The 16,959-nt window shown below is 39.1% G+C and overlaps 1 protein-coding gene across 1 annotated transcript; it reads right to left on the bottom strand.

The window, feature by feature from the left end:
* Nucleotides 1-2,284: 2,284 nt before the first annotated feature.
* TMEM17 (transmembrane protein 17) lies at nucleotides 2,285-8,437 on the bottom strand. Its single transcript, XM_010369126.2, has 4 exons — nucleotides 8,113-8,437; nucleotides 4,771-4,874; nucleotides 4,516-4,629; nucleotides 2,285-3,539 (listed from the first exon to the last, which is right to left on the bottom strand). Exons 1-4 carry the CDS (start codon nucleotides 8,210-8,212, stop codon nucleotides 3,261-3,263), a joined length of 597 nt encoding a protein of 198 aa, XP_010367428.1. The 5' UTR covers nucleotides 8,213-8,437; the 3' UTR covers nucleotides 2,285-3,260.
* Between the last annotated feature and the right edge of the window lie 8,522 nt (nucleotides 8,438-16,959).

Genomic DNA, 16,959 nt, shown 5'->3' with positions numbered 1-16,959 from the left:
TTTAGATGTCTCTTCTCTGTAATCCTACAGGGCCCCACCACCCTGTGCTATCACTGATTTGCTTATCTGCCTTTACTACCAGACAGTGAATTTCTTGTTTGCATAGACAAGTGAGATTGAGTGTGTATTCATTTAACCTGAATACCGCCTATCCCCCCTCAGACAACGTGGAGCATGGTGAACACAAAATGGTGTTGGTGTAGGGCTAATGTGCTAATCCTGGGATACTAAGTGCTAGGAACACAGAGGGAAGATGCACTGGAAGCCAAAGGCCTGTTACCGGTCAGGTACTTAGCAGGTAGGAACTCATCCAACGCATTTCCCTGATCAAGTTACGCTTTTTTTACTTTGTCTTAAGGTTGTACAAATGTTTTACCTCCCACATCATATCCCTGAGAACTAGGAGCTTGTCTTGTCTATGAACCTTTGATTATTCCTTATATATACTAGTCATTTAAGTGTATGTTAAAGTAATACATTTTGATGTTTTAAAATAATTTTGATTTAGGTCAGGCTTGGGAGCTCACGCCTGTAATCCCAGCACTTTAGGAGGCCGAGGCGGGCGGATCACTTGAGGTCAGGAATTCAAAACCAGCCTGGCCAACATGGTGAAACCCTGTCTCTACTAAAAATATAAAAAAAATTAGCCGGGCATGGTGGCAGGTGCCTGTAATCCCAGCTACTCAGGAGGCTGAGGCAGGAGGATCACTTGAACCCAGGAGGCAGAGGTTGCAGTGAGCCAAGATCGTGCCACTGCACTCCAGCCTGGGTGACAGAGCAAAACTCCATCTCAAAAAAAAAAAAAGAAGAAGAATAAATAAATAAAAATAAAATAATTTTGATTTATAGAAAAAATATGTAAAGGACAAAATATTTGTGAAGTTCAACATTTTAAACAAAAGTTTTCAGAACAGTGTTGTAAAGAGAGAAGGATAAAAGATAAATTAAGGATGGATAAACATATTCAGATAAAATTAAAGACTACCTAACCCCCAAATGTGCTGACATGTAAATATCTTCTCTAACTTGATTTTCACATACTTATATAGGGAACCAGGTATACTCCAATAGAATATATTGGTTCAGCCTAACACAAAAAGTCATGGTTTTACTGTTCAGATGGAAAACAAATAAATGACTTGGTCATGGTTTCAATTTACTATCTTTTTTTCCCCACTGTTACTATATCTGCATTTTAAGTAATATGTTTATTACAGCAAAATTACTTGAAAATTTTGATAAATCAATTTTCTAAAATTTTTTACAGTTAAAAATTTTTTTATGATTATGACTGACATTTTGTTATTGATCTCTTAACCTTAAAGTTTAAATGTACCAGAAGTTCTGCTATTTAAAATAAAACTCTGGAAACAATCTTGAAATAGAAAAGTCTCCATCATCCCCTAATTTATCTGCTTTGTAGTTATTTTATATTTTCTTATAGAATCATCTACCTAGTCCTATCTGGGAAACAAATGCAAACGAATATGTTTTAGAAAACTATTCAAACAGAATTCTATTTTAAATTCCAAATTATTAAGAGTATAACTAGTGACTACTTTGGCATGAGAAAGATTAACCAGCCACTGCATGGAGGGAGAAATATTTGGCTGAACTTTACATATAATCATAAAGAGCAGAAATAATAAAATTAGCATAGTTTGGTCAGGAAGAATCAAGAATGAGTGGGAAGTAAAGACATTTTCTGAAGTTCAGCAAAACAAGAATGAATAAGGCAAAACCTGGGAATCCTAAGTATGAATTGTAGAAAAAGAAACTTGAAAAGACCAGTATTTAACGCAGCTACAACTGTTTCTCAGTGAAATACATTATGAAGGCCCATTTCCCTATAGAAAAAAAGAAAACCTGTAATGAACGTATCATATCCTTTAAGACAATCCAACAGTCACTTAAATATAATGTTCGGATAACCCAAGCAACTTTGTTCTTAACCAAATCTCCTAAAACAGATTTCTCCTATTAGCAAGGGAGCATGCTCATTTAGGATCATGAGTATAGTCCGTTTGGCCATCTTAGCTCTCATATGTATTAAGAGGCGCTCTGGTTTCCAAATCAAGCCTCATGTGAATTTAATGGGTATGAAGCGGTTCTTTGGTGACCGATAACCTAGTAGATGAGATCACAAGTGCTAATTTAAAACGCCTACTACAGTGCCCACTATATAGAAAGCTCTCTAGGATTTGTTTTCCTTCCTTCCCTTGCAACTCTGTCATAAAAAACACAAATCTATAGCCCAAAAGAATTGCACAAGACAAGGATGATCTGTTACTGATACCTTAAATATTTAATAATTTATTGTAAAAGCATTTTGTATACCACCATTACAAATACTGAATATGGTTTTATGAAAGTTATAATTTTATAACAAAAATATTTCCTAAATACCAAAGCAATCCACCTGTTTTCTTCTTAATCTCAGTATAACAGCTAATATTAGGGTTAGAATTTAACCCTAGCAGACATGAAAATTTGGTCTCTTGGTTTATTTTTTATTTATTTTTTGAGACAGAGTCTCGCTCTGCTGCCCAGGCTAGAGTCCAGTGGTTTGATCTCGGCTGACTGCAAACTCCGCCTCCCGGGTTCACGCCATTCTCCTGCCTTAGCCTCCCAAGTAGCTGGGACTACAGGCGCCCACCACCACGGCCGGCTAATTTTTTTTTTTGTATTTTTAGTAGAGACGGGGTTTCACTGTGTTAGCCAGGATGGTCTTGATCTCCTGACCTCGTGATCCACCCACCTTGGGCTCCCAAAGTGCTGGGATTACAGATGTGAGTCACTGTGCCTGGTGGGTCTCTTGGTTTATAAATATAGTCAGATACATAGGAACATTGACTGGCATTTCCATGTCAAGAAACATGGTTATATGTATAGCCAAGACATGGATAACCGACAAGTTTTAAAGAAATGTACACATCTCTAGTTACAGATTTTAACCAGAATTACTACAGGAGAGCTGGCAAATGACAACCACCAATACGTAGATTTGTACACTCCTGAAAAAGACAACATCAAAAAACATTAAGAAATTTGGCATCAGGTGGACAACATCTAGGTTTTGGGGCTAATATACTGATTCATACATTGTACAAAGTTTCATCATTGCCCCCAACCTTGGAATTTCAGAGTGAGAGCATATACAAAACAATTGCTTTGTCCCTTTTCTCATATTAGAGCTCTGATATTTTCCTAACTCATACAGTCTTCTGGAATGATCTGTCAGATTTTCACTCAACACTGGGTCAGACCTCTTCTATACATGACCTTATCCTTCTCCTGTCTCCTCTGTTTTCAGAGAGCCGGTCAAAGTCTTGGAGGTGGAAATGAACTGCCAACTGATTAACCATTTTCCTTAAGGTAAGAAATGCTGCAACAACTTGGAAAGCAAGGAAGAGAGTGAAGATGATATGTACCGCTTTTTCCAAGGGCAGATTTATTAGGCCTTCATTAAAGAGCAAGAAAAGAATTAAAGGTAACTGCAATAGAAGGCTCAAAAGCCAAAAGCCAGCCAACTCAGGAACCTGCAATGACACATATCAAGAGTAATAAAAATCAGTAAAATATAGTTTTTGTTTATACAGATAAGTACTTATCACTACTGTGAACCTACATTATGGGCTCTGTGAGTGATTCTGAAGGAGGATGACATGGTCCTTGTCCTCAGAGAACTTACAGTCTAGATGAGAAAACTAATTTATGTAAAACAATCCTAGGATACTACACTTTAGTGAACAATTAAGGGCAATATTTAGAAGTACAGACTAAATGCTACAAGAAATAAGAGAGTGATTAGGGTAGGTGAAAGAAAGAAATAAGGGAGTGATTAGGGTAGGTGAAAGAAAGACCTCAGGGATGTAGGCTTTTAAAGTTGTGGAGTAGGAAGAGGCAAAAAGGTAAGTAAGCAAACACGTGATACTAGCATGATTGGGAATCAGCACATCAGCCTGGAATGGATGGCTGAGTGAGAAAACAGCAAAACCTACAGTAAGACAGGCTGGGTGGGGCCTTATTATGAAGGGCCTAGAAAACCACAGGAATCTTTAGGCATTATCCCTACACTCTGGTAACCATAAATGCTTAGGTAGCATGATGATGCAGAAAACATGGGCCTGCCATAGGAAACGAATTCATAATTTTCCCCCGTTTTCTTATTCAGGATCCAAATACACATGTTTAAGTAACCATGTATTTTCAAGACTGATGAGAAGAGGGAAAATATCAATTTTAAGTGTTTACCACATTCATATACTTTACATAAATCATTTCACTTAATCACAACAAACCTGTGAAATAAATATTATTTTCCTCATTTTATATATGAGGAAACCAGGGCTCAAGAGATTAAGCAAACAGACCACAGTGACAGAAGTGGTAAAGCTGGAGTCAGGCTTTAAATTCAGGCCTGTGCTCTTTCTGCCACACCTCACTGCCTTTTACTTGTTATGAAAACTGATTTCATTTATATCTATCACTGAGAGAAAGGAAAAAAGAGCTTACCTTCTCCTGTAGGTTACCCATGTAGCCCAGATACAACCGGATAGCTTCAATTAAGGTTATTAGGATGATAACAGTGATCGCAATGAATTTGTAGTAATCAGGCAAGATTGAATACTAAAAGAAAGGGCAAAACATGTTTGTAAAATCGCACGTATAGTAACACTGATTTGAGATAGAAAAAAATTATTAAGAACTTTAATTTTATTGACACTCTAACAACGTCAGTGCAGCAAAAGTATTAAAGCTTAGATTTACCTTCACGTGAAGCATCATAATGCTGCTCACCCACCACAGTGGGAAATAGTAGGTATTAAAATAAAGTGACATCTGCAATGGCAAACTGGAGAGCATTTCATTTTCTACAGAAGGAACAGAAAAGGAACAAATTATGAAACTTGTATATATACATATATCCTATCCCCTAGAATTAATAACTATAATATTGACTCAGTAAAACACCAAATTTTAAGCCTATTTATAATCATTGACAGTAAAAGGAATATTCATCCTAATACCAGTTAGGTCAAATATTGGCTATTTGGGGGTATGTTTCATATTTTTCAATTATTTTACCATTTTGCCATTACAGTCTTCTGACTTTTTTGCATATACTACTGGTACAGATTTAATGTAGAATATCAATATAAATCCTATTCAACAGATAATTATCATTGCCTCCTTTGTAGAATTCTATGTAAACAGCATATAAAATTAATGCATAAAATAAATAAAAATGAATCTCTCACATATAAACTAATCTCATACAAAAACAGATTACCAAGATTATATAATTAGACACATCTCCCTTTTCAGCATACCCTAATCTTAGCCATTCTTTAAAGTCCAATTCAGCGTCGTCTTTTCCATCAATACTTCCTTCATCAGTTCCCCCACCCCAGCAGAAATACCTTTTCCCTTCAGGTACTTATCACTCTAAACTGTCAATAAGAAGTGCTAGCAAAGAACCACATTCCCCTCCCCGAAAAACAGTCTGGTGTACTGAACAGATCACGGGCTTCAGAGTTCAAGCAAACCCGAGCTCCCCAAACCTCTGTGATCCTGGATGTCAGACTTGATATAAATTATTTAAGTTCTTTGAGCTTCTATTTCTTCATCTGTAAAATAGTGAAATTAAAACTTCCCAGGCTGCTTGTGAGAATTAGAGCCAATATGAATTATTTCATCCTAGCACTGTGCTGGGCACACTTAGTAGGCACTCAACAAATATTAGTCCCCTTTCCTTCTTCTCTTCTACTTATCTACTTATCTGCAAGCACATACCATGTCCTATCCTAATTTGAGACCCTCATAGAATCTAGCATCTTGCTTTATATGCAGTGAATATCAAATACACATAAGAATGAATTAATGAAAGCATACTGTCATAAGGACATTACTAGTATAGCCATTTGTGATACATGAGTTCCATTTACCTAAGGTTGATTCCATAACACTTTTTGCTTTTATGTAAGAGAGAAGGGTCCTAAATTAAGAATTTGATTTTTAAAATTGAACCCTACAAAATATATCCTAAATTTGACTAAATTCTTAAGAGCGGACACATATATTGAAATCAGTTGCTCTACACGTAAGATTTTAAAGGCCCTAAAATAAATGTCTTAAAAACATTATTTTCTCCTTTTCTCCATAGTTGAGTGTTTTTATCTGTCATTTAATAATTTTAAAATATAAGAAACAGTCATGGTCTCTCACAGCAAAATAGTTTCTTTTAGCTCCAAGAATATGCCTGATTATTATGATCTACTTTTGCTTGCAACTGCTTATTAAATTACCACTGATAAATGAATGAATTCTTAAAATCTGTTAAATCTGAAGACAACTCACCAGCCTAGGATCTTTCTGATAGCAACAGCACAATGCTGTGGACATGGTAATTACATAAATTTGTTATTACAGTACAAATAATCAAACCTACTTCTGATCCACAAAGAAGAAAATATGGGAAAGAATAATAAATTGGGCAAGCAGAACATTTCAGTACCTTTGAGAAGAAACTGTAGTCAAATTTTGCAAAGAATGGTTTTTATGTTACAAGTATTGTGTGTTAACATCTTAAAGGTTATGCTATGTCCATATTTCAGCAGATCAAACTTATAATCATGGAAATGAAAATCAAATTGATATGTAAATGAACCTTAAAAGCATAAGATATAAATTTACTGAATTTTGCAAAAGTTCAAGTTGAGTTCTGTAAATGGAATTTAAATTAAAACATACAATATAAATCAGGGATAGGTAAACAACTGGTCAGCTGCCTAAACGTTTTTGTACAGTCAATGAGCTAAAAATGTTTTTTCACCTTTAAATGGTTAAAAAAGTAATATTTTTTCATACGTGAAATCCGTATGAAATACAAATTTCAGTGTCCTTAAAGTTTTATTGGAACACAGCCATGCCTATTCAATAACTATTGTCAGTGGCTGCCGTGGAGACCATATGGCCTACAAAGCCTAAAGTATTTACTATCTGGCCCTTTTCAGAAAACGTCTTTTTACCTTGTATTATCAGACGTTAGCGCTCATTAAGCCTCATCCTTGGAACCAGAAACGTGAAACCTAATTTTTTCACATTTTTCTCTGTACATCCTAAATCATAAAGGCCTACATTTGGGGAATAGGCAAGTGATCAAGGTGACAAAATGCAGCTTTGGGAACTGCCTTAACTTTTCTCTGTCCCTTTTAAAAATTCTCTAAAACCAAGCAGTGGAAAAGATTTATATTTCCCAGCAGACTTGAATGATGGAAACCACATGGGTTTAGTTGACAGTGTGTTGTCTACCATCATGATGTAGGAGGAGGAAACTGTTCTGGAGGAAACTGCGTTATCACCTGTCATCAAGTTGAAGGATGCAGAGGCATCATGGTATTTTCTTACCTTATGGTAAGAGTTACATATAGGGGAGGAGGAGGAGAAGGCAGGGAAGGGGTGAGTTTTGTTGAACGTCCGGCTAGTATGGCACATGCCAGTTGGGAGTGGATGGTGGTTTGAAAGGACTCTTTAAAAAAAATTTTTTTTTTCCCCTAATCTTTTCTGCCAGAAAATGGCCTTGCTTAGGAACCTACTTGCTCTGCTAGGAAAAGGGAAAAGGCAAATTTGTTCCCTGGGGTGGGGGTGGGGACGGGGAAGGTGGGATTGCCTGGGCTGTTCCTCGCCATCCTGGACAGAAAAGCCAGGGCGGGCGCCGCAGAGGAAAAGCAAGTTGGGCCTTCGCTCTCGCGGTGCGCGGGGGACTAGCCTGTGCAGCAAGGGTGGCTTTTATCTTTTTATTTTTGGGGTTTCCCAGGAGCAATGATGGGCCTTGCACAGCACAGAGGTCGGCCCCACCTCAGCTGCCGGGCTTGCACGAGCGGGCCAGGCGCTACCGCGCGCAGACCAGGCCGGGCCTGGGGCCGGAGGCCGCCAGCGCCTCAGCTCCCCGCCCGGGCCGGCCCCTCCTCCAAGGCGCTGGCCCGCACTGCGGGGAACCGACTAAAATGGCGACATCGCCATTTTAGGTACGGGCAAATTCTGGACGCTCCAAACCCCACGCCAAGCCCTTGGCAGGCCACACCCCCTGCGCCGGCCTCGGTCACTCACCGGGACCCTCACTGTACTCCGGCACAGTACGATTGGAATCAGTGAACACAGCCCGGCTGAAGTTTCCCAGCCGCTGGCGTATCGGATCCGGCAGCTCCATGCCTGGGCCTCGGTATCCCTCGCCCCCTGAGATACAGGCTAGTCTGCGCTCTCCGAGGCTCCGTCGTTCTCACGGCAACCGGCCAACCGCCAACCGGCCGGCGAGAAGCCGGCGAGACCCGGGAGCGCGCGGGGGTGCCCAGCTGTGCCGGGTCTCGTCGGGAGCCCGCGCAACCTTGAAGGGACCGGCGTGCTCAGAGCGCTTTCCAGGCCCCGGGAGCCGCGCACCTCGGCCGTGTCCAAAACGGCAGATCTCTTAGTTCTGCTTTGAGCCCGACCATCCTAAAAACAAACCTATACTAAGAAATGAGCTGGGGTTGGACTGCGATACAAGGAGCCCTCACATCTTGCCAGTGAAACTGTAAATCGGTACAACCTTTCTGGAGGGAAATAGAGAATGAATGCAGAGCTTAAAGAATGTCTAGAGGTGTAGGGGTGTGTGTGAGAGAGAGATACTATGACTGATTATTTTTTAATAAGAAAATACAGCAATGGGCAACTGATTAAATGTACTGGAGCATATACATTCAATGGAGTATGTTTCAGCTGCTTATAAAATGCTTGCAAAGAATATTGAATGATATAGTTTATGTAAAAATAAAGCAGAAATAAAACTAAGTGAGAATGAACCTAATTTAGCAAAATTTATGTGTATGAGTGGAGGGGAGGAGAGAGCATGTGCACACTGACTTGAAAAAAAACTGGAAAAAAATAAATGTTAACAGTAGTTATCACTGGATAGTAGGATTGTAGGTGATTCAAAAATTTTTAAACACTTCTGTATTTTCTAGCTTTCTCTCAAATAAGATATATTACTTAAATGAAACTAAGTGTACTATATATACAGAAAAATTGTATACCTTTTGTAAGTAATAAACATATAAAGATAGATTACTTAAAAAAAACTAAGTGTAATATACATACATAGACAAACTGAAATCCGCATGTCTAATCAGCACCCTGTTCAAGAAACGTTACAATATTCCCAGAAACTCCCCCTTCCTATTTCCTTTCAGTCACTAAACCCCCTCCTCACTCATAACTAACCTTTCCTGAATTCTAATAGCAAAGGAGAGTTTTGCCTTTTTTTTTTTAATCAGAACATTTATTGTGTGACTAATTCAAATTTTGTTTTTTTGAGACGGAGTCTTGCTCTATCGCCCAGGCTGGAGTGCAGTGGCACAATCTGGGCTCACTGCAACCTCCGCCTCCCGGGTTCAAGTGATTCTTCTGCCTCAGCCTACCGAGTAGCTGGGATTACAGGCGCCCGCCACCACACTCAGTTAGTTATTGTGTTTTTAGTAGAGACAGGGTTTCGCCATGTTTGCCAGGCTGGTCTTGAACTCCTGCTGCAACAGCTGTCCTCTTGGGTTTAGGTGGCGTTCCTTCACAAAAGCCATGCCTTAACCTGCTGTACACAATTTTTAAGTGCCTCATTCGACCAGTCCAGTTGGTATTTTGTTTTTTAGCCTCTGCACTCCAATTATACTTTGTCTTGGCTTGGGAGCGGAGCCGCATTTGCCACAGGCAGACTTTTGAAGGAGGTAGATCTTAGAGTCACAAGGCAGCACTAGCTGTGCATCTTATTGCACCACTTTCTAGATGTGACACTCCCTTTGTCATCTTGCTTCTCAGTTTTGCATATTTATATAAAAGCAATCATACTGTAAGTACTTTTTAAAAATAAAAACTGGCTTTGTTTTCAACATTACTTTCATGAAATTCCTTCATATCATTGAGTATAGATTCTTTTGCCTTGCTCTGTGTGGTCATACCACAATAAGCTTACTCATTCTACTGTTGATGACTCTCTGTATTTTCTAGTTTGCAGCTGTTATGAATAGTGCTGCTTTGGTGAAAAGATGCCTCTTGGTGAGCATATGCATGCATTTTTGTTGAGTGTATATCGAGAGTGGAATTGCCATGTCATAGGATACGAAAGACCCAGCTTTAGTAGAGGCTGCCAACGGTTTTCCAAAGTGATCGAACTAATTCCTGCTGCCTCCAGCAATGTATGAATATTTCCATTACTCCATATACTTCACCAGCACTTGTTATTTGTTATCCTTTCCTTTTAGCCCTTCTGATGGGTGTGTGGTAAAAGTATTATTTTTACAATCAAAAGGAAAATTACACATTTATATAAATGCAAGAAGAAGATATGGGTAGAAATAAATTCATGACTAGAATTGTAAAATAGTTACACAAACGTTTATTGCATTCCTACTGTGTTTTTGGGTATTGTGCTAGGCTAATTAGGGATATAGTCCCTCTCATCAAGAAGCACAGCTCAGTGAAAGAGTGAGAGATATGGAAAGAAGTAAGTGCAAACACTGTTATGAGTGCTCTATTAGAGGACCACTGACGAAGAACCAATTAATTCAGGTTGAAGATGTCAGGGAAAAGCTGGTTAACTTCTGCTTCATTTCAAGATGGAGCTCAGACCTGAGAATCTCCAAAAAGGCTTCTAGGACCTTCCTGAAGTAGCTTAGGTGCTCTCTTCCGTGTTTCCCAAAGCATCTTCCTGTTGTTTCTTTGGTCACAGTGCTGGTCACTCTATACTAAAATTGTCTGTTTATGTGTCTGTGTCTCTTGCTAGTCCTTAAGCTCTTAGAGGTCAAGAATGGGCTTTCATCTTTATATCCCCAACACTAGCACAGTGTGGTACCTGGCCAAGAGTAGGAGCTGGATGACCGTTGAGTGAGTAAAACGAAGAAAAAGCCTAATAACCGCTCTCTTGTCTTCCCATTCTAGTTCAAGGACTTAGCCAGCCCTGTATAAGGTTCACTTTGTAGAATGGTGAATTGGTGTATTAAAACAGTGAATTTATAACAATTTTAAAAACCTTAGCAACAGAGAATCACTTCTCATCTATCAAATGAACCGAGGTTTTTTTTATAAAGGGAACAGTGAAGCAGGAGGCCTCAGGCTCAGCTGATTGAATTGTAATTTGGCCAACTGCATTGAGACAAGCAATTGGCAATATATAGAAATAGCCTTTAGGCCGGGCGTGGTGGCTCACCCCTGTAATCCCAGCACTTTGGGAGGCTGAGGCGGGCAGATCACGAGGTCAGGAGATCGAGACCATCCTGGCTAACACGGTGAAACCCCGTCTCTACTAAAAACACAAAAAACTAGCCGGGGGAGGTGGTGGGCGCCTGTAGTCCCAGCTACTTGGGAGGCTGAGGCAGGAGAATGGCATAAACCCGGGAGCCGGAGCTTGCAGTGAGCTGAGATCTGGCCACTGCACTCCAGCCTGGGCGACAGAGCGAGATTCCGTCTCAAAAAAAAAAATACAAAAAATTAGCCGGGCGTGGTGGTGGGTGCCTGTGGTCCCAGCTGCTTGGGAGGCTGAGGCAGGAGAATGGCAGGAGGAGGAGCTTGCAGTGAGCCGAGATCGTGCCACTGCATTCCAGCCTGGGCCACAGAGTGAGAATCCGTCTCAAAAAAAAAAAAAAAAAAAAAAAAAAAAAAAAGAGCCTTTAAAACATTCCTGCCTCCTTTAATATAATAATTTAAATCTTAAGACTCTGGGGAAAATAATGATAGAAACAAAGTTTTATACACCAAATGCTTCTCCAACATTATTGATAATTGCTTAGAAAAGAGAGAGGCGAGTGGGCATTTGAAGTACCCAACCACAGGGCCTCGTTAAGCAGATTATGATATTTAGGGCGAGGTGTTGGGCTGCGGTAGAGAGAATGTCCTTGGAAGCTGAGAGAACAGGGTTCAAATACCCTAAAATTCCCAATGTACCATTTAAGAGCTATGTGACTGATTTCAGATACTTGTTTTGTAAAGTAAGAATAATGATATCTTACTGTTGTGGTTGATGTGAATATTACATCATTAAGGCTCTCTATACATGATAGCTACCATTTACACATCAATTAAAGTGAAGTTTATGAAGAAGCAACACCTAGAGTGGAGTCAAATAATGCTGGTATTTAATTTTGTGAATTCTACTGGACCTGCTAGGTAATACCTCTATTGCTTTCCTAATAAAGACAGTGGAGGCAATTAAGCATTAAAGCAGTCCATTATGTTAACCAAAAACCTATGTGAATTCTTATCAAAACCCTAAGTGAATTATTTTAAATATATTTTCCCCCAGCATTGAGAAAAGATGTAAGATACCTTCTTCAGATTGTAATTATTTTATCAAAATCCTGGAGGAAAAAAAATTGATAGAATTATGGGTATTTTTCCTTCTAATTTTATTATTCAAATTTCCTATATAAGCATACATTTTCTAGTTAGAAAAAAATCTTGTTAAAAATAAATTGAGAGGAAGAGGCAATGATGATGCAAAAACATTAGAGAAGATAATTTGAGGGGAAAAAAATGTGGTTTGGAATGAGTCCTACCATTATTGATGTATCATAAATGGTCCAAGGGGCTCAAAAAAACTTTCCAAATGTTACCTTATTAGTTGATGCTCCCAATATTTATGGGCAATTACATTAGAAATACTAAAGGAGATCCTTCAGTGTTTCACTAATGTGATTGGCTATACAGGAGCAGATCGACATTCATGAACAATGAAGACTAGTATGATTTGGGTTTCCCATCTTCTAGATGTACTACTTATTAGGATCTAAAGAAAGAAGTATGGGCTGGGCACAGTGGCTCACACCTGCAATCCCAACACTTTGGGAGGCCAAGGTGGGCTGATCACAAGGTCAGGAGTTCAAGACCAACCTGGCCAATATGGTGAAACCCCGTGTATACTAAAAATACAAAAATTAGCCGGGTGTGGTGATGGGCCCCTGTAGTCCCAGCTACTCGGGAGGCTGAGGCAGAAGAATTGCTTGAACCCAGGAGGCAGAGGTTGCAGTGAGCTGAGATTGCACCACTGTACTTCAGCCTGGGCGACAGAGTGAGGCTCCATCTCAAGAAAAAAAAAAAAAAAAAAAAAAAAGACGTATGGAATCTCTGTACTTAAAATCACAGGAATCATTTTAGGTTAATGCATAGTCCCATAAAGTTTAAACTGCTTAGTTCTTATACCAGTGTTGATGTTCAGAGTAATAGCTGTTTCTACAATAGTTGTTTAATGTATTTCTTGGGGTTTAATTACATTTATCATTGGGTTATTTGTTTTCACAAACATTTTGAGACTGATGCAATGATTAGCTTCCCTTTGATAAGGGACCATGTTGTCTGGTAGTAATGTATTATCTTACATGACAAGAAACTGATTTGGGGAGTTATTTATTTATTTATTGAGGTAGGGTCTCACTCTGTTACCCAGGCTGGAGTGCAGTGGTGCAATTATAGCTCACTGTAGCCTCAACCTCCTGGGCTCAAGTGATCCACCCACTTCAGTCTCTCTAATAGCTGGGACTACCGGGGTGTGCCACCACGTCCAGCTAATTTTTTTTTTTTATTTTGTAGTGACAAGGTCTCCCTATGTTGCCTAGGCTGGTCTCCAACTCCTGGGCTCAAGTGATCCTCCCACCTCAGCCTCTCAAAGTGCTAGGATTATAAGCATGAGCCACCACACCTGACCTGACTTATTTAAATTTCTCCTAGGCATAAAAAAAAATTCTTTCCACTTGATACTAATAAAGAGTTTAGAAATATTTTAAGTAAATATGTCATTCAGTTTATTGCTTTAAAATGAACTGAGAGACATTTCTCAGAATCTAGATAAATTTAAAAGATAAATTATATATTTGGGTATAATATGTAATTATGATTATGATATGATTCCACATTGGCATCCACATTAAAAAAATCTTACTCTAAATTACCTGAAATGTAATCTTATAATCCTCAAATTGTTAATGGATAATCAAAGATTTTTTGATACAAGTCCCTGGTACAATATATTCTATTCACAGTACTTCTCAAAGGTTTATAAGAAAGAATCAGGCTATGAATTATATAGAAAGCAAAATCTCATGAAAGGAATTTTTATACTATATTAAGTGATATTTCAAGGCTGACTTTAATATTTTGTCTCCAAAGACGTCCCCATTGAGAATTTTTATTAGAAAATTGTTTCCCCTTTAAAATACTGTTTATATGATAGTTTTTTGGTTCTGTGGCATTTCTTTGTGTTGGTGTACCACACTGCTCACCTGCTACATCAAGCAGCTGCTCCATGCGTCAACTATGTGGGAGATTGGAATGTCAAGCCGAGGGAAGAAAATCAGTAAAGCAAAAACCCACTTAAGGAAACCTCAGATCTGTCAAGTGAATTATGATACTGATTAGAAGCAGGTGGTCATTTTACTGAATAAGTAATATGTTCCATTTTTAGTAGTGATGTCTTACTAAACTAAAAATATTTTGTATATTACACTGTGTAAAGCATAAATTATGTTCCCCTTTCTGGAAGAAAATTAATCTTGACCTGTTATTGATTGTAATAAAATATTGCTTTCCCCACAGTAAATATTGATACATTGTTCACTGTTCTCTCTGGCTTGTTTTAAATTGTGGTTCTGTGCTTTTAACAAATAGTATGCTTTGTTTTCAACAGTATACTTTGCATTGCTTAGCTATGTTCAATTTTGATCCTCAATCACATCAAGATTGTAAGAGTAGAAATTGTATAAATAGACAAGTTAGTACTAAAATGAAAGATGTACCCATAGGTAAAGAGTTCAAATACATTTGAATAGCTGAATAATACAATTATCCAAATTTTCTTGAAGGTGTTGGCTTTGCAAAATAGAAAATCATTGCCATTATTCCTGTATCCCATTTCCTTTCGTGCTGTATTTTTAGTTACTACAGAATTGTTATTTTTTTTTCCCACCACATGGTGTGAAGATTAATAGAAGTTCAAGGTGATTGGAGGCAAGTGTAATAAGATGTCAACAGGAATGTGCTCTCATCCCTGACTAAGGTTCAAAGCTGTGCACAGAATGGGGTAAGTTCACATATTCTAACTTGGGAGACCACCTATAGTTAGGCCAGCCTACTAAGGAACGCTGATACAGGGAAACAGTCCTACCACAAACGTTTCCCAAACTACCCCATTCCTACTCATGGAAGTATAAGGAAAGGGTGGGTAGAGAGGAGGTTAGCCTTTTGTGAAGTATAATATTCATAAGGATATTCTCTTCCCTTCCTTCACCCCATTCTCACTGTAAGGGAGAAGATGGAAGCACTTTTTCCTCTCAAAGTCTAACAAGGAACCCTCAGGAGAGTTACATATAAAGTTTAGAAATGCCCAGCCATCCCCCCTCTACAAGGTAAGAGATTGGTGATCATCTCATCTGTCACCTCTCCTGGACCAGCTGACTGTTCCGTGCTTGCAGAGCAAGGAGAGGGGACAAGAGAGATGGCCTAGCTAAGGGAGGAGGCACCACAATAGCCCACATTCCTATCTCCAAGAGGCTGCTAGCTGGACCCCTCACAGGAGAGGTCAAGTAGGTGCAAGATATACATCTGAAGGAACTGGGCAGTGGAGAGGCCCCCAATGACCCTTGCCAGTGAGGGAGCCAGTACTTGGATTCTCTCCAGTATAGAGCACATTGAAAGTCTGACAGGACTAAATAAAGAAGCAGCAATATCCTACAGAGAAGAAATTGCAACCTTTCTAGGAAGCCATATGAAATACCTGCTTCCCTATTCTTCTTGCCCTAATATCAGACGGGAAGCAACCAAAAGAAAGAGAAGGAAGGATATAAAGAGCAGAGCACCTGCCACTCCACCGTCACACATGCATGCACTCCAAGCCACTAGCAATCGACGTCTACTTTTGGACAAGTCTGGAAGTAAAGGAGGAAAAAGAAGGGAGGAAAAAATAGTTTTAAATCCTGTTTGAAGCTTAAGTTGAAATGAACAAAATGGAGCCTTACATGCTGGAATGAGATGATCTTAATAACTTGAAGAGGTTAATAAATGGAATCAAGCCAGGGTGTGATTAAAAGAGTTGACACCCAGAAAAAAAAAAAAAAAGAGGGTGGATAGTGGGTGGATATTTATTTATTTATTTATTTATTTATTTATTTTGAGATGGAATCTCGCTCTGTTGCCCAGGCTGCAGCAGAGTGGCAAGTTCCGCCTCCCGGGTTCATGCTCTCCTGCCTCAGCCTCCGGAGTAGCTGGGACTACAGGTGCCTGCCACCATGCCCAGCCAATTTTTTTTTTATTTTCGATAGAGACGGGGTTTCACCATCTTAGCCAGGATGGTCTTGATCTCCTGACCTCGTGATCTGCCCGCCTCAGCCTCCCAAAGTGCTGGGATTACAGGTGTGAGCCACAGCGCCTGGCCCATGGTGGGTAAATTTTAAGAAAATAAAGTTATTTCATTTTTATGCCCCCAATGAATTGAGAATCCTCAAGAAAGTAGTTACATAATCCATCAGAGTTCTGATTTTTAGGGGGGGATGGCATGATCAATTCTAAATAATAGACAGATGAGATTGATACCAATTCAAGCAAGGAAATAGAATGCTTTTATTTTTTAAGATAACATTTTTTCCTGTTAATTGAAGTAAGACATGCACACAAAAAAGTGCACAGATCAGAACTGTAGAGGTCCATGAATTTTGCTCAAGCGAACCCACCTGTGTAACTAGCACCCAGATCAGGAAATAGAACACTACCAAGGCCTCCAAACCGCCTGCTTATGTTGCCTCTTAGTCACCAGCCCTCTCCCACTCCCAAAGTCATACTATCTTGATTTCTATATGTGTAGATTAGTTTTGCCTGATTTTATTTTTCTATAAATGAAGTCCTACATTATTTGCCTTTCGTGTTTGCTTCTTTCACTCAACACTACATTTG

This window comes from Rhinopithecus roxellana, chromosome 17, assembly GCF_007565055.1.
Source record: "Rhinopithecus roxellana isolate Shanxi Qingling chromosome 17, ASM756505v1, whole genome shotgun sequence".
Taxonomy (NCBI): Eukaryota; Metazoa; Chordata; class Mammalia; order Primates; family Cercopithecidae; genus Rhinopithecus; species Rhinopithecus roxellana.
Note: the sequence above shows the minus strand (reverse complement) of the source record. Positions and strands in the feature narration are given on the sequence as shown.